This window comes from Setaria viridis, chromosome 4 (assembly GCF_005286985.2).
Source record: "Setaria viridis chromosome 4, Setaria_viridis_v4.0, whole genome shotgun sequence".
In the NCBI taxonomy this organism is placed as follows: domain Eukaryota; kingdom Viridiplantae; phylum Streptophyta; class Magnoliopsida; order Poales; family Poaceae; genus Setaria; species Setaria viridis.
The window spans coordinates 34,375,622-34,398,598 of record NC_048266.2 but is presented as its reverse complement, the minus strand read 5'-3'; the positions used below and the strand labels follow the sequence as shown (position 1 = coordinate 34,398,598).

The 22,977-nt window shown below is 49.2% G+C and overlaps 1 protein-coding gene across 2 annotated transcripts; it reads left to right on the top strand.

The window, feature by feature from the left end:
- The first annotated feature begins 8,966 nt into the window (after nt 1-8,966).
- LOC117852317 (protein argonaute PNH1) lies at nt 8,967-22,696 on the top strand. Of its 2 annotated transcripts, none has more exons than XM_034734350.2 (23): nt 8,967-9,152; nt 15,833-16,331; nt 16,438-16,649; nt 16,756-16,902; nt 17,010-17,143; nt 17,244-17,353; nt 17,530-17,636; nt 17,918-18,056; nt 18,171-18,287; nt 18,659-18,766; nt 18,850-18,921; nt 19,014-19,136; nt 19,234-19,393; nt 19,472-19,593; nt 19,691-19,828; nt 19,955-20,097; nt 20,227-20,289; nt 20,967-21,030; nt 21,109-21,244; nt 21,517-21,590; nt 21,902-21,996; nt 22,091-22,122; nt 22,247-22,696. In XM_034734350.2, exons 2-23 carry the CDS (start codon nt 15,900-15,902, stop codon nt 22,414-22,416), a joined length of 2,898 nt encoding a protein of 965 aa, XP_034590241.1. In that variant the 5' UTR covers nt 8,967-9,152; nt 15,833-15,899; the 3' UTR covers nt 22,417-22,696. The 2 variants fall into 2 exon arrangements, with proteins under 2 accessions (XP_034590241.1, XP_034590240.1); XM_034734349.2 differs by having other exon boundaries at nt 15,822-16,331.
- The last annotated feature ends 281 nt before the right edge of the window (nt 22,697-22,977 follow it).

Genomic DNA, 22,977 nt, shown 5'->3' with positions numbered 1-22,977 from the left:
TGTTTGGAGCGTGGAAATTACACGAGTCTCGCATGAATCAGTACAAGCTGTGCAGAAAAGTAAAGGATTCTCGGGAAGCATGTTTCCAGGGTTGCTGCAGCTTTCGGGGGATGGCCCGTAAGGCCGCAACCATCAGGAAGAAGGCCCATGAAGCCATGACGCAACGCACGGAAAACAAGCAAAACTATTTGGTCCTGATCAAACAAAATAGGAACACCGAACACGCATAGCACCTCCTAAAATTCATATCACATCGAATATTTGATGTTAATTAGGAGGATTAAATATAAGTTAATTATAAAACTAATTACACAAATGGAGCCTAATTCACGAGACGAATCTATTAAGTCTAATTAATCCATCATTAGCACATATTTACTGTAACACCATATTGTCAAATCATGGACTAATTAGGCTTAATAGATTCATCTCGCAAATTAGTCTCCATCTGTGCAATTAGTTTTATAATTAGTCTATGTTTAATACTCCTAATTAGTATCTAAACATTTGATGTGATAGAAATTTTAGGAGGTCCTAAAGAAACAAACACCCCCAAGCCTAGAAGACTCGTATGGGGCTGGATGTAAACTATTATATATAAACTCCAACCCGTTTTTCTCAAAAAATTTGGTCCTCAAACGATCAATACTACTCGCCCTTCATGCCATTTATGTGTAAGTCAACTTTCGTCTTCCATTATACTGGTAGTACAATCATGAATCATCTAAGCAAAATTGAAGTCTGAATGAGAGAAGGTCGGTCGTATAACAAACTGTAATCTTAAAATTGCAGTTGCCAAGATAACAACGTTCTTTCTCGGTTCTCATTCTTTGAATTGATATGCAAAGTGCATCGCTTAGTAAGAGAATAGCAAAAACTCGGGATTGGAATGTTATGGTACATGCGAACTGAGCGTTCTTTGAAACATACCCATTAGGATTCGAGTCCTCGACTCAATGCAGGTGTTCGAATTTTTGTATATTTATTCTAAGATTTGATCGGAGCTTCTCTTTGAGTGGTAAGTGATCATGACATGTCGTCGATAGCGAGGTGCATGTGGTAACTTCGTGAATCTCGAAATCCGATGACTCAGTCTCTCGAAGATATTCATAGACGTAGGGTTACGTGCGTGTATTTATAAGGATAAATTTATGTACGTCTGTGTATTGTGTTGAGAAAAAAAGAATGTTCTGGTACATTGAATCCTATGCTTCGAAAATTATAAAAAGAAAACTACAGGAATGATTGTTGGATGGGGCGTAGGATAACATAGAAATTACGAAGGAAATTTTCAATAGATTGGACCTCATGCTAGAAGAAATTACTGATTCCTATGGTATGAAGGCATTCAATAAGACCCTTCTAGGGAAAAAAATATTGAGTGCTAAACCTCGAAAATTCTTTAAGAATCCGACGACCCAGAGGTATAACTATGTCATACAAATGGTGAGTCGATGCTTACTGGGCTACATATATAGGAACTTAGTCCTTTCTTAATCGTTGGACGTCTATCCTACAATTGATGCTTGGCCAAAATGAATTATTCAACCTCTTCCCATCGTACTCATGGCTCGTGTTATCTGCTTATAGGTTACTTATGCAAATAATTCTTCCTTTTTAGAAAAGAAATAAAATTTGATTCAAAATCTAATGATTAGAAATCTCATATATGAACTTGGTTTTTGCCACTTGTCCAACACATGATTAGGGGAGGAGAGGGGTATATGCCCTACGACCAGAGGTCAGATTAGACACTCAATTGGAGGCTTAGGGTATGTTTGGATATTGTCCTGCACCTGTCCTGCCAAATCAGATTGGCCGGCCAAATTCTGGCGACGAAATCAGCCGCCGCGATTTGGTTGAGCATGACCTAAAAAGTGAATAGTCCGTGAGCTGACAGTGGCCTGCCAAATCACGACAGCCTTCCAAACACCACCTACGGCCATAGTCAACAGCCAAATATTGCCTTGGCTCGCGTTGGCCTCAATCCAAACGCGCTTACTTCCTCGGAGATCTCACACCACATTTTCCATGTACCTTACCATGAAGTAATCCTAAGTTTTCTATGTGCCAAATTGCCAATCCTCTCATCAAAAATATTTCTTTCATTTTTTATTTTTATTTCTTTTTTTGCAATCATGTAACCCTTGTATCTGTAAAAAAATGTTGTATTTTCTGTCCTATGTGTTTTAGACTTTCTGTCGTTTCTATGTTCCAAAGTCCTGAGTGTTTAAGCATTGACATTACTTTTAGATATCATAGATCGCTATTGGGGGAGAGAGGGAGGGAGGGAGAGGGAAGGGGGAGGGAGGGAGGGAGAGATCGACCGAGCATGGCCAGGATGTGTGCAGGTAGATAGGCTTGATTGGTTTGCATGTATTGCTGGGGCAGACTACATGTGATGCTGAATGTTTTCCTTGGTTACGGCTCTGTCGCATAGGTGGGTGCTGGGTTCATTGCTGCTCATCTGTACGAGTTGTAGTGTAGTGTGAAATGGAATTTGTTCTCGTTTCCGCCGAGCCAGGCCCAGAGCCCCGCATTGCACCTATTCAGCCGGGCTCAACTCTCTCTCCTCTCAGGCAACCAATCATCCGAATGGTGCATCCTGCGGATCTACAAAGCATAGTATTAATGCTAATACTCGATACATAAAAGCAAATTTCGCGATTCTATTTTAGAAATAAAAGTAAAACGAAAGGTAATTAAGCAATAAAATAGAAATAGAAGTATTGCAACAAAAAAAAGTAGAAATAGAAGTAGCTAGACCAAAGATGGTGTTATGAGATAACTAGCCTCATCAGGACCCAAAAACTAATCAACGGGCAACAAATGTACATACTCCTTTCAGCTGGAACGGTAGTTTTTTTCCCCCTTCGATGATTGATATTGATCTACACTAGACTACGCACCATTTGCCAGCACACACGTTGTTGAGTGAAGATCACGTTTGACACTACCAGCGTCCACTTTATAGGATTCCATGCCACCAGCATCAGCGCACCTAATAACAGAAGGAAACATCTGGCCATCAGCCATGGACGTCGCATCGCATTCACATCGGTGGCCGTTACCTGCATGATTGCCTGCATGATGGCCATCTCTCACTGGAGGCCACTCAATCAATCACGACCAGATCAGTCCACTCTGAGCCACCCAAGATTTTATCTGCCCTCTGAAAATTTTCAGGAGTGGAGCTGCACTGCACGCATCGCAATTGCGAAACGACACACAGCAGCAGCAGCGGCAGTCCAGCGCCCAGCAGAGCACTGATGAACTGAACCGATGATGGCGCCATGGACGAAAAGGACCGCGCTGCGCAGGCAACCGAGACATGCTCCCCATTAGCGGCCGTAGTGGGGGGTGATGGCCCAGCAAAAGCCCCATCTTGGATGCAACCAGATGGTTCACACTTCACCACCGTGAAATCGTTTGGGAACAGTCACTGAAGATACACAAGACACTGCTGCGAGTCACTGACATTGGGAGCCTACTGATAGCTTATGGTAGAACTTAGGAACCTGCATGTGAATTTTGCGTGACCTTTAATTCAAACAATATAGAGATTCTCATAAATGATCATTTGAAATTTCCATGTTCCAAGCATGGCCCCAGGTTCATGTGTCGCGGTTGTTGGCAGCTGTTTCAGTGACAACGGCTTGGCAGCTGTTTCAGTGACAACGGGGGGCAGTTCATGTGTGCAATTGCGCCCAGGACTGGGGGCAAGCAATGTCTTTATCACGATCGCCAAGCCGTCCTTGCATTCAGCAATGGAGACATGAGGCCACACAGGCATATAAAAATGGGTTCCCTCCATCTTTCACCATCAGGCAGGCAATGGTGGCAAGTGGCCATGACTCCAGCAGTGCAGCTGCAGCAGCGGCTCGTTCGATCGATGAAAAAGGCTCGAGAGCATCTCTGCTTTAGTGTGGTGACGCGTTCAGAGAGGGATGACATGAGGCGGCGGCAGTGACAAGTGAAGGAGGGCCTCCTCTCCTTTGGTCCATGCGTCCATGTCGCCGCCCGTAGGTACCATGTGTAGACTCTGCGATGATTTATAAATGGCAGTGACCATCACTGCATTACGAGTCCATGCAGGCATCTCATGGTCATGGCTCTCACAAGTCACAACGAAAGGGAGAATCTTGTGTTTGTAAGGTTTCATGTCTAGACTTATCCATACGCAATTTTTTTCAAAAGTTCGATTTACACCATCCAACTATATCAAAAGTCTGATTTTTAATCCTCAGTTACAAAAGGAGACATAGAGGGCCATCAAAACCGAGAAAATTTCATCCTTTGGGTGGTTTCAAAGGTGTTTTTTATTTATGAAAATTTAAAAAAGAATGGTTTCACTTCAAAAAAAATATAACTAATTCATTTTAAATTATAAAAATATGAACCGATACCAACATTTTTCTAACAATGTAACCTATGTAACGGTGCACTATTTCGATATTATTTCTTAATGTTCCTAGTGCTTTATTGCTTTTTTCTAAAAACACTAGGAATAGGAACAAATAACATGCAAATAACTTCAAATACAACACTAAAATATATGTTGCCCTTTTTGAAAAAAAAATGGTACCGATTTCATATTTTTATTTAAAATGAATTAGTTAGGAAATTTTTAGATTAAACCTTTTTTAAAAAATCCCATAAGGTGGAAAACCACCTTTGAAACCACTCAAATGGTCAAATTTGTGAGATTTCAACAATTGAATGACCCTCGATGTCCGGTTTGTAATTGATAGTTGAAAAAACAGACTTTTTTGTTAGTTGCAAAGTGAAAATTGAACTTTCCCCAAAAAACATTTGCACGCCTAAACAAATCTACTGCCATTGGACACATGTTTGCACGCGTAAACAAAATTTAGCACAAATTGGATTCCAACCACCAAGTATCATCAAAATTTTGAATACCAAAAGTATTATCACATGGCAAAATTAAGTTCAACGGTAACTTTTTCAAGCTGCGATGCACATAAGTGAGCGTTAATTTGATAGGAAAATTGTGATTGAAACCTAAACTCACACCCACAGTCCGCAAATGTAACATGCCACCATGGCAACACCACCGCCACACGGGCGGAGGATAGAGTGATGTCCAAGGTAGGCCTTTCCCCTCTGCATTTATAGCTCCGCTTTCAGTAACACTGATTAGTAGCGGTTAATTGTGCCTTTATGTTACTATTCTAGTTGATTACATGCGCTAGCTAGCCACCTCTGAATTTCGGCGCCACTGCCGCCCCCCAACCTTCTCCACAGAATCGAATCCTAGAACTACACATTTTATCACAAGCACTTGTGTAATATTTGGCATGCTAAAACCCCATGCAGAACGCATAAGAATTACAGAAACTTCTCATGGAACAGCTCAAATCCCTCGAGAATTTTTCAGGGATTCTGAGTCCAGGAAAGCCTAACAGTGGATGACTCAACTGCACTGCTACTGACCCAAACATTGCGTGATGCCGTGATGGGAGTACACGGTTTGAGATATCCATGACTTCCACTCCAAGATCCCATGCTGACCACCAGACGCAATCTCTTCACCTGGCACACTCCAAACGTGGCAGACGCATTGGCAGGTGAGAGCAATGACCAAACCGTCCTCTGCCCAAACACATACAACACTGTTGCATACGTATGCGTCGCCGCAGCCCCCGGCCCCACATGTCAGCACGTCGGTAGGCACATTGTAAAGCCCTATCTGGTACGGTAATCATGGGTCATGGCCCATCATGACCCCATAAACCTAATTGGGGTACTTTAGCCTCCGGTCGCAATGATGAGCGCGATCTGGATCTCGCGAGAATAATCTTAAAATCCCTCCTGCCATGGCATTCAAGCTCTGCTTGTGGCGTTGCATGCAGCCATGCGTGCCCGATCTGCACAGTGGCTGGTGGTACTTGGTGGGGGCCATGGCTGCACGAGCAAGGACACGGCCGCCATTGATGCACCACCGGAAAAGAGGCCTGGGCTTTTGTGATCTTATGTGATTAAACAACACTTCCCCCTGGGAAAGAGATCAAAGATCCGCTTTTGGCAAACGGATCTGCTAGCAGAATCCGGGAAATCAAACTAGGTGTTGAGTACTGCTGGTAGTGCTTATATTACGATCCAATGTGCGGTTGGAGGAATATCAGGTCCGTATCAGAACTCTATTTTTGCTTGGAAATGGCAAAAGCTCAGTCAACAATTCGAGACATGCGCCCTCTTCATCCATCATCACCCTTTGCCGACAGTCACCACCGGGCGACGGGGTTCGCCAGAAGGGCCAGGGCCACCAAAATGTTCAGTGTGTAAACTCGATCGGGCAAACTTTAGAGTAAGCTTTGAGCCAACTCCCTCCGTTATCTTTTCACCGGGACTATTTCATTTCGCTAGGTAAAGGTTTTGATGGTCAATTTGCTCTTCTAATGCCTGATTTACTTGATACAGAATTATAACCACAACTAAATATTTTTAATATAAATAAACAGCATTACTTTTGTGTAAAAAAAATATGTATTCATAGTGTAATTGTTGATCAAATGTCTGTCCTAACAAAACTAAATAAGCTTTGTAATTCAAAGTACTATTGGGTTTTGGACGCCTTTAATACTGTACAGAAAACAACTTCAATATCTGAAATCGAATCCGGCAATGTGCAGCGACATTTTAATATAATATATTTCTGATTTGCTTCGATAACACTTTTATTTGTTGATCTAATACATTAAAAATGCTTATATATTTTTAAAAATGTAACATAAATCAGTATATGTCCCTTTTCATCACTTCTTGTGAACATCAAGGCATGGTTCTAGCATTTTACATATTTAAACGAAAACTTGATTTGAAAGATGAATGCTTTTGAACCTTGAATAATACTTGAAACTGCAGCCTCTTTTCCTCTGAAAAACAAAAGTTCACTGCTTTTTGTGAGAGAACTATGAAATCAAGAGTTTCTTTGTGCTGTGAAAATTATTGTTTAACTCTATTTCCAAACCATAGAATTAACATTATAGCACAAAATTTGCAATGGAGAAAAGAATGAGATAGAAAAAAAATGCTTCGCCGCATTTCCATGGGAGACTGCTTTCTCTTTTTCTGCAAATTAAAGGTTGTCAAGCTTGGCCATGAGCTTCTGTTTCCATCACTACTGATTTTTCCGTACGTGTAGGGGGCTTTCTCTCGACTCTGCGACCGGTTACCCGGATCGAGGTCCAATTTTCCAAACCCGCACCAAGAAATGGAGTACTACTCATGTTCACTGCACGCATCAAAGTTTGCACACTCACCATGTAACGAAAGGTACGAGTTGGTGTAAAATTTTGAATCAGTCCCGGCAAAAAAAAAAAAGAGAAGAGGCTTTGCTTTATTCCTTGGGTTCAACCAAAGGTTGATGAGGTTTGGACCAAAACTCTGGGAACAGCTCCAACACAAGGGAGATGAGATGAGAAAAACAAAAGCTCGCTTTACCTTTTTATCGCCGAGAACGCTTTAGATGGACGACAGGCCATGTTCGGCGTGCACGCAGGAGATCGAGCTCGTCGACTCGCGCCACCAAGCCAAGCCAAAGCGCTCGAACGTTGGCGTGCATGGTGTGGGCCGGTTCCACCATCAAAAGACCCCGGTCAACCGTGCCAAGCTATATCGACCGGCCGACTTTTTCCTCGTGTACCAGAGCCGGCTGGGCCCCTGTAACAGCGACACCTCCGGACCTCGCGCTCCACTGTGGCTTTGCGCGCTCCCATCTCCGATCCCATCACGTACGCCGCAGGGCCGAAACAAGCAGATGCGGCTTTCCTTGTTTTCCCAGCTCGGCAGGGCACCGCACGTACAGGTCCTATTTCTCAACAGTTTGCGCTCAGAGTGATATAAAACGAAGGGAAATGGACATCGAGCTGAAGCGAGCAAAACCCCACTTGCTGCACGTACCGCGTGTCCTGCCGCTGCTTTCGTCGACGGCGCGGCGCGGCTCGGCCGGACCACCGACCGGAACCAGAACGGAACACAGAGCCGGCCACGCCAGCTGCCCAAAGGATACTCGGTGACCACGCCCCCGGCCGGCCCGCGTACGTACGTACGTACAACGCCCCACAAAACTGCTTTCTGTTCAGCTACCCGTATGGCCGTATCCTATTCCTATTACTCCCCTCCTCCCAAAATAAATGCACTTCTAAAGTTTGGATGAAAAGATCAATGTTATTGAGAAATTACATACATACCTTTTAAAATAAATGCACTTCTAAAATTTGGGTAAAGAGATCAATGTTAGTGAGAAATTACATACTTACTCTTGTACAAGATATAATCATTCAACTTTGAGGGGAGAGAAAAGTAGAAAAAAAATAGTGATCCTATTTCTAAATGTGCATTTATTTTAGGATAAATTTTGAAGTCGGAGGGAGTACTCGCCTAGCCTAAACGGCGCTTGCATGCATGTTGCATGCCCATATCACCATGCCAATGCCATGCAACTGCAAGCGAGTGAAGCGCTCTGTTCTGGCGACTAGCGACGCCGCCTTCGGTCGGCTCGGTCCGGCCGCCCTCGCCGCCGCGCCGGCCGGCACTGCACGTCTGCGGCGGCGCCCAACAGCACTACAGCAGCAGCAGATCTCGAGGATCGAAACGAGCAGTAGACAGTATCCGACTCGCCATCCGTTGGACTGTTCCTCCGTGGCCGTCGGCCTCGGTCCGTCCACGGAACAGCGGCAAGTTCGCGTCAAAAAAGACATTCCTCGGCCGCGCGGCCCCCTCCTCCCTCGGCCCCCGCGCCGCGCCGGGCCGCGGCCGTCTTTCTTTCTCGAGTTTTTACGGCGCGGCCGGTCGGCACGGTAATTCCTGCCACGTCGACATGGGAAAAAGAAGGGGGACGGCGAGGGAGGGACTGTGAGAAAAGAAGCACGTAAAAAGACGGCCGACTCGTTCGCCTTTTCCCCTTCCGGCTTTATATAAGCTTAGCCCCCGTGCCGTCGCGTGCCACTCTGGATGGCATCCTAGCTCCGTTGCCCAACGGTGGAACGTAGAAGCTTTGCTAGGGGGAGTGTGTGCAGGTGCTCTACGCCTCTATACCACTACCATCTTGGCCGCTTGGGAGTTCCGAGCAGCGCTGCTAGTTCATTTTGGAGGTGCCGTTTTGTCATCTCTCTCGTCAGGCCTTCCAGGTACGCTTTCTTGTGTTTGTGCAAGCTAGCTAGCTGCATCTTCATCTAGAGCTTGTGTTTTATGTGTGCCTTGTGAGTGAGTGAGGATACCTTAATACGTACTACAATCCTATTTGCTAGATTTTCAAAAAAAAAAGGAGTTGACACTAGAACAGCTGATTCGTGCCGCCTTTGCTGCCATGCGCATTTGTTGTGGCGCTGTTGGTGGGAGTGGGAGCAAAGGATAGCTAAGCGCAGGAGTAGGACTGCACCAGTGCCGGTCCTGCTGTTGCACGCGGCGCTGCCGTCGCATTTATGGGCGCGCATTTTGCAGGCTCGCATGGTTCAGGGACGCTCGTCGAGTTTTCCTTCTCTTTTCTCCCTCATCTCTTTCGAGACCGGCCGCCCGGCCGTTGCTTCTTTCTTGCTGTTGCTGTGGCCTGTGGCTCGGGTCGGCGCTTTTGAGGCGCAAGCAGCTGAGCGCCTGAGCCTGAGCGGCTGAGCTTGAGCCTGCCAGCGCGCTGCCGAAGCGACGGGCTAGCGAGCTAGCAAACCGGCTTTATTCCGCCCGGGAGCAGCCTGAGCCTGGCATGAAGCCAGTGACCTCATGCCCCGGATTCTCTCTCTACCCCTCCCTCCCTGTTCCCTCTCTCTCTACACTGTCGAGATCCTAGTCACGCATCAGCTCCATGTGTGCAGTGCGTACGCGCACGTCGCCTCTGCTCTGCACGCCGGCCGGCCGGCCGGCCAGCCAGGCAGGCCCAGGTCATCGGGTGTTTATACTAAGTGCTAAATTTTAAGAGCGTTACATCGGACGTCTGATACTAATTAGGTGGATTAAATATGAGATAATTATAAAACTAATTGCAGAACTCCTTGCTAATTCCCGAGACGAATCTATTAAACCTAATTATCCATCATTAGCAAATGGTTACTGTAGCACCACATTGTCAAATCATGGACTAATTAGGCTTAATAGATTCATCTCACGAATTGACTCCATCCGTGCAAATTAGTTTTATAATTAATCTATATTTAATACTCTTAATTAGCATCTAAATATCCTATGCGACGGGTGCTAAACTTGTTAGGGGTATACAAACACCTCCTAATGCGCGCCGACGTTCTTTTCTTAAGATCTCACTCTCACCTACAAGCTCATGATTGCCCGCCTTGTTGCCTTGCCGCTCGTCGTCTTCCTCCGTCCTTCGCCGTCGCCGCGCAAGGGGTACGCTGCTCGAACTGATCCCTGGTCCTTTCCTCACCCTGTCGCCACCCTTACTGTTCGTTGTTCGCGTACCAGCACCACGCCCTGTCCTGTCATTGCGAAACACAAGCAGCTACTACGGCTTTAGCGGGAAGGAAAAACATTTCAGACCCTGAGAAAATATTGAAATAAAAGGTTGATCAAAGAACTCGTATAGTCGTATGTGAGGAAGAGGCCTTGTGCATTTACGGTTTTTATAATAAAATACTGTATTAGGAAATTCAAGCTTTTTTCAACAAAAAAAGGTAAGATGAATCAATACACATGAACAGCCTTTGTAGATCATGGTGAGATTCCCAGCATCTCTTCTCTGCATGTAAAAGGAAACAAAGGCCAAAGGGGAATTCTGAGTCGGGAAAAAAAAGGAAAGTGCACACGAAAGCACGCCGCTTTTGTCCATGGCACAGCGGTTAAACAAACCCTCGGTTCATGGGTCCGGGCCAAAAGCTTCTTTTCTCGCAGCGCAGGCCATCTCTTTTCTGGCTTTTCCTCTCTTGATCGACTAGCTAGAGGCAGAGAGGCAGAGAGAGGGGTAAAGCTTCCGGCTACAGCATGCGTAGTGACTGACCTGACCCTATCCTACTACTGTGCCACTCACTGGTAATGGTGCCTGCCGCCGGTCACCCATCCCATCCATCCGTCGATCAGAGGTGAGGAGCCCTCTGCCCTCATTGCCTTTCGCATCAGGCCCTGCGCTGGCGGAATGGGCATCGCCCGTCGCATCAAGCGCCCGGCATGATAAGCTCCGGTGACGATGCTGGCCTGCTGGGTGCCTCCGTGCCTGGGCGAGAGGCACGACGCGCGCCTTGCAGCCATACCCGGTGCCCGACTGTCCGTGCCCGCCTCCCTCCCGGCCCGGCCGCGCACCGCGCGCCGGCCGACCGACGTGACGGCTGGATTCTGCCCGCCCCCGACGGCCGTTGCTGCGGTCACGGATCGCCCGCTCGACGACCCCGACGTGGCTGCCTGTACGGCCGCGGCATGGCGCGCGTCGTGGCCCGCGCACGCATCGGGTGGCACGGCTTTGATGCCCTGATGCACCTCTTGCGCACTAGTACTCCGTACTGTAGTAGCTAATTCCATCTGAAGAAATTTTCTGCGGTACTTTCCATAATGCAAAGATCATAGTGCAGTGTAGCTGAATCAACCAAAGCTAGAAAAAGGGTGGTAACCTAAACCTAGCCGTAGGATAATTCCGGGCCATGGTGGAGAGCATCCGATTCGTAACCACGCCTTCACAGCACTGCCGTAACATCAGCGAAAGGCTAAAAGGGCCGAGGGTTCCCAAAAAGGAACGCACCCGTGCTCCACAAAGCGGGGCAAAAAGGCCCCCTCCTCCCTCCCCACTCCCCCCATCCCGCGTGGCGTGCAGCGTGCTCCGTCCGTCCGTCCGTCCGCCGGGGCAGCGGGGCCGGGACCAGCGCCACCACCAGCCGCTCGTACGACGTACTCCGTAGCACCTAGCCCGCCGGTTAGCGTGGGGCTCTCCGGCTCGGCGTGCGCGCGTGGAACGGCCACGCGCGGTGTGGGCGAGCGAGCGATCTCGGCTAGTGGGTGGGGGGCGGCGCGGGATGTTGCATGCCGACTCCTCGGAGCCCCAGAGCAGATCGCGCGCGTGCACGCGTGATCTCGCTGCCGTTCCCACCGTGCCCGGCGGCGTTGCCGTGCGCCCGTGCCATGCCCTGCCCTGCCTGCCTTTTCGGCCCTCGGCGTGCTCCGCTGTCTTGGTGCGGCCTGCACGTTGCGTCGCTGTCCCGCGCGCTGCCACCACTTACGGAAAAGGCGCGGGAGAATGGGTGCGTGGGGAGAAAATGGATGGATGGTTGATGGATGGGGTGGCGCGAGTGCGACGCCGACGCTGGCTTGGCTGGCCGAATGCGTTGGCCATTACGCACGTGGACGTGCCCTCTCCCTTTCGGATATACTCCTACACCATAGAAGAAACGAGCCAGCCACTCTCGTCTGATCCAGGCCACACCCGCACGAGTAAAAATTAAAAATCCCCTACCGAACTGTATGGCCACATTTGTAAATTCTCCAAGTGTTGGCATGGTTCGTTTGCCCCCCGGATCTTTTCAATCTGGCCTGCAGAGGAGGATCGGAGCGCATGCATGCACGGCGGGTACGGCGCGCGCGCACGCACGCACGAGCTCTGCTCGCCATCATGGGCGCCGTGGCGCTTTTCCTGTTTCAACGGGGGTCATGATTGCGCTCAGCCACTGCAGATACCGAATCCCAACCCAACCCCCCCCCCCCCCCACACCTGCTGATAGATACAGTACCAAAGCTTCACTGTCAGTTAATTATGGCCTTCTACCTCCTCCCTGCCCCGTCGGTCAACCGCCGCTTCGAGTGCGTCCTCCCTCGCGTTCCCGGGCGTTCCGGGCCGCGCCCAGCCATCGACGGCGAGGCGCGCCTGCCCACTCGACGGGTGCAGCGCCGTCGGCAGGCAGCGCCTAGACGCCGGCGTCTGTCCGTTCCGCGGCGTCGTGGCGCGGCGTGGTCCTGCCGCTGGCGCCGCGCGCGCGCCAGGCTCGGACTCGGGGGTCATGAGATCAATCGTGGGCGCGTCCGCACGGCGACGACGTATTCCGTCTCCTCCAGTCCTCATCCTCTGTGGCTTTCCGCGCGCTACAGCTTTATTGACCGCCCCGAATACGGCCGTGCGCGTGCGGCACAGCACTTCAGCCTTTTCACAGGGCACGTACTCGATCGGGCACCAAATTCCGTGTGCCGGACTGCCGGTACACAGAAAAGATGCACGCCCCACGCGTCGAAGTACTCCCTGGTTTGGTGATGGGAAATTTCCTTGGTCCAAACCAGCCACCTTGCTGCCTGGACGTACGTACGTATCACTGTACGTACAAGATCGGTCTGAGTCTGACCATCGGCTTGTAGCCTTGCACGGCGCCAGCAAGAGCGACGCTGCGAAGCGCCAAAGCCAATTGCTTTGCTTTGGTTGCCGTTGCCTCGGCATCTGTGCCTAATCCACCGTTGTCCCCGGCCTATTCCGTACGAAGCCACCTCCAACTGCGCTAGCCGCTAAGTACTCTGGCGGTGTTCGGCCGGCCCATATCATCGTCTTGTACGAGTCTGACTCACCCCGCCACCACGTCCGGAGCCAAGCGGCAGGCAGGCTCAGACCAGTCAGTGCCAGCCGGTGGCCGCCTCTGCTCGTCCTGTCCCGCGGCGGCCCCCGGCGGGGTGCCATGATGGCGCCTTTTGAGCAGGCAGGCCCGGCACCGGCAGGGTGGCATGCCTACCAGTCCAACCTACCAACAACGCCGCGCAGGTGGCCGGGCCGGCCCCCCAGCAGCAGGCAGCGGCAGCGGCGAACAATGCACGCCCCGCCGCTGCGACGCGCACAGGCCGAGCGAGGCATGCCACCACATGCGCGGCCGCGGGGCCTCCAGCCTCCAGCCCTCCTTCATCCAGCTAGCGAGCCAGTGGTTGGCGCAGGACGACGGGCTCGGACTGACTAGCTGGTGGCTTGCTGGGTTCGGTGCCGTGGCGCGCTTGTCTTGGCCGCTGGTCCCCCGGCCGTGGCACCGGAAGCAGGGGCCCCCCGCGCGGGCGGCAGCGACGCTGCTCCCGCCTGCGCGCTGCACGCCGTGTAGGCCTGCCCCTCCGGCCCCGCTTGCCCGAACGCTCCGCTTTGTCCCTCGGCGCCCCCGTCCCACTCCGCGCGGCCTCGGCACGCGCGCCTGTGCTGCTCTGGGCTGTGGCCGTGCCGTGCCGTGCCCTGCCGCCCCTCCCCCGGCGGGCGTGCGGCTACGTGATCCGTGGCTGCGATTCCGCGGCCCCGTCTCAGACAGGCCCCTCCCCTCCCAGCCGCGCACGCCGGCGCTGAGAGCATGCCGCCCGCGACGGCACGATCTGTACGCCACGACGCATGCGTTGCCTGCTCTGCTCGTCGTAATAGGCGTGTATACGGCTGCTGCTGCGCGGCTACGAGGAGGACTAGGGCCTGTCGGCTCTGGCCTCTGGCTCGCTGGCTGGCGGCCATCCAGCCGCGGGCCGCGGCCACGGGATAGAGCGCGCGTGGTGGCGCGATTAAAAAACGGGTTTCGCCCATGAGGGAGGAGGGGTCGAGGCCGCCAGGCCGGGGGTAGGGCCGTAGGGGGCGTTCTGCTGCGATTCTATTCTGCAATAGTGGAGCGCCTTCCTGTCGGGGGCACGCTTCCAAAGCGCGGAGCACGGCCGCCGAGGCGGCTGGCGCAGCGGCCCTGCTGCCGGCGTGCCTTTGGTAGCGCTAGCGTTTAGCAGCGGTGCTGCTGGCCTGCTTGAAGCTTCGCCTTCGCATGGGTTTTCTATAATCCACGGACCATGCCGGCAGATTAAAAATAGCACTACTACTAGCAGTAGAAGATGAATAAACTAGACAATGTGAAGAGACAAGAGAAGTTTCACCGCTTCATCTTTGGGCTTGGAACACTGCATTTCTGTGTCTCGTTACTAATCAAAGAATGGACCAGCTGTTTTGTCCCCACGCCCCACCTCCCTACAAAACGTGCATCCGAGCAAGCTGGGCCCTGCGACAGTTTTTGCAAAAACGAAACGACTGGAAACCCGTGGATTATTCAAACAAAGAGTCTCCTGTTGTCACGATCCGCGCCTTAATAACGTTCCTAACACCACGGAGCGGCGATCGAGTCGGGTGGAGTGGAGTGCGAGCCGCTGCCGCACACTATCCGCCAACCACACGAACATGCGCTGCACTTTTCAATAAAAATCCCCATCCGTCCGTTCCATCCATGCGCTTGGGGAACACCACCATCCGAAGCCCTCGCCCCCACCGCGCCCACTGTCTCGTGCGGTGCCCCCAGCAGCTCGTTTTCCACGGCTTTTTTACGGCCCGCGCCATCACCACCGCGCCGCTGCTGCCGCTGCCACTGCCACCGGGACGGCGCCGTCGCCCGTCGTAGCGCACTAGCGGAGTACTCGTACCAGCACAATCCCCGTTTCTCCGACGCCTGCCACCTTTGGTAAAAGCAGGAGGATTCAATTCAATGGCTGCCGCCGCTTCCGCGCTGTGTGTGTGTGTTCACTTTCACCGGCTCTGAGAGCTGGTATTAATCACCCCCCCGGCCCCGACCCCGTCCCTGCGACGACGCCCAGTCCCCAGCAGGTCAAACCTGCCTGCCTCGGCGCAGCTCAGCTCAGCTCAGCTGCTGCCCATCAGTGCCGTGCCGGTGGAGAGAGGTTCTAATGCCTTTCTGTCCCGCGCCGCATTAATTTCGCGAGGAGAGGGGAGGAGGGGGACGAGGGGGGTTGGTTATTTTTACCGCGGCGGCCTCGCTTCGCTTTCACAGTGCGGCGGCTCTTCTTGGTCCGTTTCTTGTTGCGTTGCGCTCTCACCTTCTGCTGCTGCGTTCCGCGTTCGCCTTGCCGCTTCCTTGCTAACACGCTGATCACGTTATAAGGCTTCGCGCAGGCGTGCTGCTGCCGCGGCTGTCGGGTAACAAACTCGCTCGCCGCCCCGCGCCCGCCCCAGTGGTCCCATGCTCGAGGTCCTGGACATGGCGCCGCCACCGCCGCCGCCGCAGGCGCGGCACCAGCAGGGGCCCGCCGGCAAGGGGAGGAAGCAGCCGCTGCAGAGCAGCGTGGCGCAGCCCAAGGCGGAGCCGGCGGCGCCTGCTGCGGTCGTGCCGCCGGAGGGAGGCAAGAGGTGTGGCGGCGGAGGAGGAGGAGGAGGGAGGCGCCGCGGCGGGCGCGGCCGGGCCAAGGCTGCTGTGGCGGCTGCGGAGCCGAGGGCGCTCCAGGCGCCCGCCCACGCGCCTCCGCCGCGCACGGTCATTGGGCCGCCCGTGCCCAGCAGCAAGGGGCTGTCGTTCTGCCGGCGGCCAGGCTTCGGGACCATCGGCGCGCGCTGCGTCGTCAAGGCCAACCACTTCCTCGCCGAGCTCCCCGACAAGGACCTCACCCAGTACGACGTAAGCGCTCTCTCGCTCTCTCGCCATTCGCTAACCCACCTTCGGCGCTCAAGCGCAATTGAGATCAAAAGGTGAGGCCTTTTTCTCCGTGCGGGTGGTTTCGCAGGTCAAGATCACGCCGGAGGTGAGCTCGCGGGCCGTGAACCGGGCCATCATTGCGGAGCTGGTCCGCCTCTACCGCGCGTCCGACCTCGGAATGCGCCTCCCGGCCTACGACGGCCGCAAGAACCTCTACACCGCCGGGACCCTCCCGTTCGACGCGCGCGAGTTCGTCGTGCGCCTCACCGACGAGGACGACGGCACCGGCGTCCCACCTCGGTACGGGCCTGCATTTCTTTTTCCAGCACCACTTGCGCCGCCCGCCGCCTCGTGCGTCTTTCTTAATGGCAGTGTCGTACTGACTCGCGAGATTGCGTCCCTGCAGGGAGAGGGAGTTCAGGGTTGCCATCAAGTTCGCCGCGCGCGCCGACCTCCACCACCTCCGGCAGTTCATCGCCGGGCGGCAGGCGGACGCCCCGCAGGAGGCCCTGCAGGTCCTCGACATCGTGCTCCGGGAGCTCGCCAACCAGAAGTAATTACTCCAACGGCGCCTGCATTGATTGCAACGCCACGCATTGCCCGATGGCGTTCTTGGATTTGAGGAAGCTAATGCTAATGGCGCTTCTTCCCCGTTCTTAGGTACGTCTCCATAGGGCGGTCCTTCTACTCGCCGGATATCAGGAAGCCGCAGCGACTCGGAGATGGCCTCCAGTCCTGGTGTGGGTTCTACCAGAGCATCCGGCCGACCCAGATGGGATTGTCGCTTAACATCGGTGAGTTGTGCTCCGGCTGGTGGGGAATATTTGTTGCCCTCATGCATGTGATTTCTTGTTTGTCCTGTGGCTGCTGCTTACATGGCGACGTTGACGCTAGACATGTCGTCCACGGCGTTTATCGAGCCGCTTCCGGTGATCGAGTTCGTGGCCCAGATATTAGGGAAGGATGTCATATCGAGGCCATTGTCCGATGCTAACCGAATCAAGGTAATCTTACTGTGGGGAGGGAGGAATCTAGCATAGAGCTCCAGTGACATGTAACAGCTGCTTTTTGGTGGCTATTGCCTATGGGCTATTAGCTGGTTATGTCCTTCGAGTTTTCTGCTTTCTCTGATGAAGTGATTTATATTTTATCTGTGTAATTTTGTGATTATGCCAAACAGATCAAGAAGGCACTGCGAGGCGTAAAAGTTGAGGTCACTCACCGAGGAAATGTAAGGCGGAAGTATCGCATTTCTGGGCTAACAACGCAACCAACTCACGAACTGATGTATGTTTTGATTCTTAACGATTTTTACTAGCTCCTGAAGATCTCTTGTTCTCATCTGTTTTGACTTTTGGTACATGATCTAACCTGATTCAATGAACATATAAGAATGGTATAACCTGTTGATACGAAAGGGCCCAATATCATGTAACCTCAAAAGTCAATTTGGGTTTATGTTGACTTACCTAATCCACCTTATCGGTGAAATAGATTTGACCTAATAAAATACATGTTGAAATGCCCTGTTCTAAATCATGGAATTGATTTTTCTACTTTTTTGACAGTTTCCCAATTGATGATCAAATGAATATGAAATCCGTAGTGGAGTACTTCAAGGAAATGTATGGGTTCACTATTCAGCATCGTCACCTTCCCTGCCTTCAGGTTGGAAACCAAAAGAAGGCAAACTATCTTCCGATGGAGGTCAGTGTACTAATCAATTCACAAACTTATGTTTACTCGGTCAATTATGTTTATGTTTCTAGCAAGTGTCTACTGGTGGCATTGTAATTTTGATGTTGAGACCTTTCATACTAGGCCTGCAAGATTGTTGAGGGTCAGAGATACACGAAGAGGCTGAATGAAAAACAGATCACATCATTGCTGAAGGTTACGTGCCAAAGGCCTAGAGAACAAGAGATGGATATTCTACAGGTGGAGTTTGTTTTTCCAATAACCCTAACACACACATGCTATTATGCTAGGGTTTAGCTGAATGTTTTCTGTTGAACAGATCTTACATAATACATATTATATGTATCGCTAGATGTGCTAGCCTTCTAGGGTTTTGTTATTTTCATTGAACTAATCTGAACATATCAAGCCATGCATTTTGCCTGTTCATTGTCCTATCCTATAGTGTCACTGCTTTTATTTTCCTGTGGTCCAAACTTTCCATGCAGTGGACCTTGAATTGAGAGCCATTAATACTGCTAAGGGTTCCTCTTTTCATAAGTGATGGAATTTATTAATCAACACTTTTGTTAAAATGGCTCAAAAGACTCAAAAGGATTATTTGTTTTCAGACAGTTCAGCAAAATGGATATGAGCAAGATCCATATGCAAAGGAATTTGGCATCAACATAAGCGAGAAGCTAACCTCCGTTGAAGCTCGAGTCCTTCCTGCACCTTGGGTAGGAATAATCTTATGCCACTGTTATTCTTTTTTTTTTAGAGTACCTTAAATGTTATTGAACACAAACTTTTGTGGATTCAGCTGAAATATCATGATACTGGAAAAGAGAAAGAGTGCTTGCCACAGGTTGGTCAATGGAACATGGTAAACAAGGTAAGATTCCAGTTTGTTTAAACATCTTATGTTTGGCGGTTATGGTGTTCGATCCCACTACTTTTGCACCTAAAAGAAACTCATTTTGGCAGAAAGTGATCAATGGATGCAAGGTGAGCCACTGGGCTTGTATAAACTTTTCAAGGAGTGTTCCAGAAGCTACTGCTCGGGGATTTTGCCAGGAATTGTCACAAATGTGCCAGATTTCGGGCATGGTACTATACCTCTCATTTCTGCTCATATTTATGCACAAGGCAATACCTGTGTAAACTGAAACTATGTGCATCTTTTCATTTGGCCTGAATGTTACAGGAATTTAACAGTGAGCCTGTGATACCAATATATTCAGCTAGACCGGATCAAGTGGTAAAGGCACTTAAACATGTGTATAATATTGCATTGAACAAACTCAAGGGTAAAGAACTTGAGCTTCTTTTGGTGATCCTTCCTGACAACAATGGTCCATTGTATGGTAAGTGTCATCTGCTAATTGCCTTGCATGTATAGCTCCTCCTTGAACCCTTTTTCAGATATAACTTTATATTTTCAGGTGACATCAAACGTATTTGTGAAACTGATTTGGGATTGATATCGCAATGTTGCTTAACGAAGCATGTTTTTAAGATCAGCAAGCAGTACTTGGCAAATGTCTCCCTGAAAATTAATGTTAAGGTACTTACCAACTTGTTTATACATCAAATATGATGCAGAACAGTGTATCGATAAGACAACTCACTGTATTATTGACTAATGGTGCCACTAAATTCAGATGGGAGGAAGAAACACTGTGCTCTTGGATGCGATAAGTTGGAGGATTCCTTTGGTCAGTGACATACCAACAATTATATTTGGTGCAGATGTAACACATCCAGAAACTGGGGAGGACTCAAGTCCATCAATTGCTGCAGTAAGGCTCATTATTACTCTGCCTCTGGATCAATATGCTCAATATTTTCACCAGAATATACAATATCCTTGTCCTGGTTTCAAAAAATACGAGTCCTCATCTCTTTTCCTAATATGCTGCTTGCAGGTTGTTGCATCTCAAGACTGGCCAGAAGTTACAAAGTATGCTGGATTGGTTTGTGCTCAGGCACATCGGCAAGAGCTTATTCAAGACCTTTACAAGACATGGCATGATCCTCAGAGAGGCACCGTAACAGGCGGCATGATCAGGTCTTCATCTAGGAACAATGTGACATTCTGAAGTGGAAAATATAATTAGATGCAGTAGTATCTATTAAAATAATTAAAAAGTCCAATTGGTTAATTTGCACTTATTTTTTGTGATATTTGTTTTTGCAGGGAGCTCTTAATATCATTCAGGAAAGCCACTGGGCAGAAACCATTGAGAATAATTTTCTACAGGTATGTTTGTGCAAATGTCGCGTCTTTCTAGCTGGAGTTTGCTTTGCTTTTGTAGTTGTCAGGATCTGCTTGTGGCCCTACCGTACTATACTCTGTAATTTCATTGCTTGATGGTAATGAAATTTGGGCGAGGCCCTTAGTGGAATGTTTGTGCAAATGTTGGCAGCCACCTCTAGCTTGTAGATTTGAACAGTCAAATATTGCTGATGACTAATATTTCCATCATTCCATGTGAATATTCTTTAATTACATTAGAGTGCAGGTTAGCGATTGTAGCTATTGTTAGGGCGACCACAATGTGTGGAGAAAGTAGTCCATAGCGATTATAATATTCCATCCAGTAACATTGTGCAAGTAGTCCATAGGAAGGAGATCGCAAAAATCACCCATAGCACTAGGGGCAGGCATAGCCATTTAAAAATTATTTCTGTACAGATTCAGCCAACTAGAAGCGGAGATAGATGATATTTTTCTACTGTGATGGGACTCTTCTCTTTCACACCATTGTGGCTCTTTCCATAACTAAAGACTAACTGCTATGGACCCCACTCCTATGGACTGGTTTGCCAAATACATTGGAGTTGCCCTTAGTGCTCCTTTATGTTTCAACTAAATTATCCATTTCCTTGCAGAAACTAAATTATGCATATGTTAAGTCCATTAAATTTCTCTTTCAGGGATGGCGTTAGTGAAGGTCAGTTCTATCAAGTTCTCCTTTACGAGTTAGATGCTATCCGTAAGGTTGGATACACTTTATGTTTTCTTACATTGGTCTTCTACACGCTTTCTTAGAGTTGATTAACAAGTGCATTTTTTCAGGCGTGTGCATCCCTAGAACCAAATTACCAGCCTCCTGTAACATTCGTGGTCGTTCAAAAACGTCACCATACAAGACTATTTGCAAACAATCACAAAGACAGAAGCAGCATGGACAAGAGTGGAAATATTTTGCCTGGTAATCAGTCATTCATGCCTCTAAATCTTTAAGATGTGTATCTATCACATACACTTTCAACTGACATTCCAAAATTTATTAGAACTTGAACTAAAAGCTTACGTTTTGAAGCAAAAAAAAATGTTTCGAATATTTTAGCTTGTCTAATTTTAAGATATTGAAGAATCTGGCCACTCTTATGAGATATAGTCAGATTTGTTTTTGGTTTAAATTGCATTATGTTGAAGTTATTCCCTTGTTTCAATGACTGCTCACTTGTTGCTTGAAAACAGGGACTGTCGTTGATTCTAAGATATGCCATCCAACAGAGTTTGATTTCTACCTCTGTAGTCATGCTGGAATTCAGGTAAGAATATCTGATTGTCCCTTGGAATCCTGACATATCATTTCAGTTGGAATATTCTACCGTACTGAAGTTGTCATTTGTGATGAAATAGTATCGAAAAGACCTGTCATATGCTCTATTCCACAGGCTATCACTACACCTAGCTACCTAGTGAAGGCCACATGCTAAAAGAATAACAAACTGATCCTATGGTCAACTTTTTAACCATGTGATTGTACAACTATGATACTTCGTACTTGGATCAGTAGCATGGGAATATATAGTCAGGATTCTCCACACGGTACTGAAACGACTGATGTGTGAGTTTTCAGGGAACAAGTAGGCCTGCTCACTACCATGTCCTCTGGGATGAGAATAATTTCACAGCAGACGAAATGCAGACATTGACAAACAACCTTTGCTACACGTAAGGCACTTGTGCTATATGCTATTTTTGACCCATGCACTATGAAACTTTGTCTTTTGAGATTTTTCTTAGCTTAATGTGCGTATTGATGCAGTTACGCAAGGTGCACACGCTCTGTTTCTGTAGGTATGTTCTTCTGTGCTTTACAAACTTTTTCCAGTTCCTCAATTTTAAATATTGACTCTTTGGCATGCTCAAGCCTGTTCAGAAAACAAATCTGACTGGTGTTCTATCTTTTGCTTCTTAACAGTCCCGCCTGCATACTACGCCCACCTGGCAGCATTCCGGGCTCGTTTCTACATGGAACCAGAGATGTCAGAGAACCAGACGTCAAAGAGCTCCAACGGCATGAATGGAGCCTCGGTGAAGCCCCTGCCCGCCGTGAAGGAGAAGGTGAAGAGGGTGATGTTCTACTGCTGACAAAGAAACCACTTAACCACTCACATGCTGTAGCTAACTTGGTAGAGTTTAGTAGAGTTTAGATTAGATTAGCTTTCTCCGGGAATGGAAGAGAAGAGCATTTGGATCCTGAACAACCAATCTGTTGACTGCTTCTGTAAAGTACTCTGAACGCCTGTATAATAGTTCTTGGATCAGATGGCATCCAATCTGATGAAGTACACTAAGAATCTAAGATGGTGTACATACCTGCTGATATTTATCTAGTCAGATTTCTTTGGCAGCAGACAGCACTGCTTAAGATCCGTGTATATGATCTCCCACCAATGGGTCAGGGTTTTGAAGAAACACTGTCATGTATGATCTCCTTTTGTGACCTTGGGATATAACAAACATGCATAACAAACTTTAAAATACAGTAACTTTGGCAAGCGATTTGTACGCCCACTCTGTAAATAACTAAGGATTAAAGTCTGAAACAGATTGAACTGGAGTGGGAAGCTGTCTATGGTTTTGGTCAATTCTAGCAATATGAACTTCAGTTGGACTAAATTTTCCTAAACCAAACTGCAAGAGTTCCCT

Excerpts from the sequence above, each read along its gene's own strand:
- LOC117852317 (XM_034734350.2), top strand. The coding sequence starts at position 15,900 with ATGCTCGAGGTCCTGGACATGGCGCCGCCACCGCCGCCGCCGCAGGCG. Across the intron at positions 17,354-17,529 it reads CCGATGCTAACCGAATCAAG|ATCAAGAAGGCACTGCGAGG; the intron begins GTAATCTTACTG and ends TATGCCAAACAG. Across the intron at positions 19,594-19,690 it reads CCCTGAAAATTAATGTTAAG|ATGGGAGGAAGAAACACTGT; the intron begins GTACTTACCAAC and ends CACTAAATTCAG.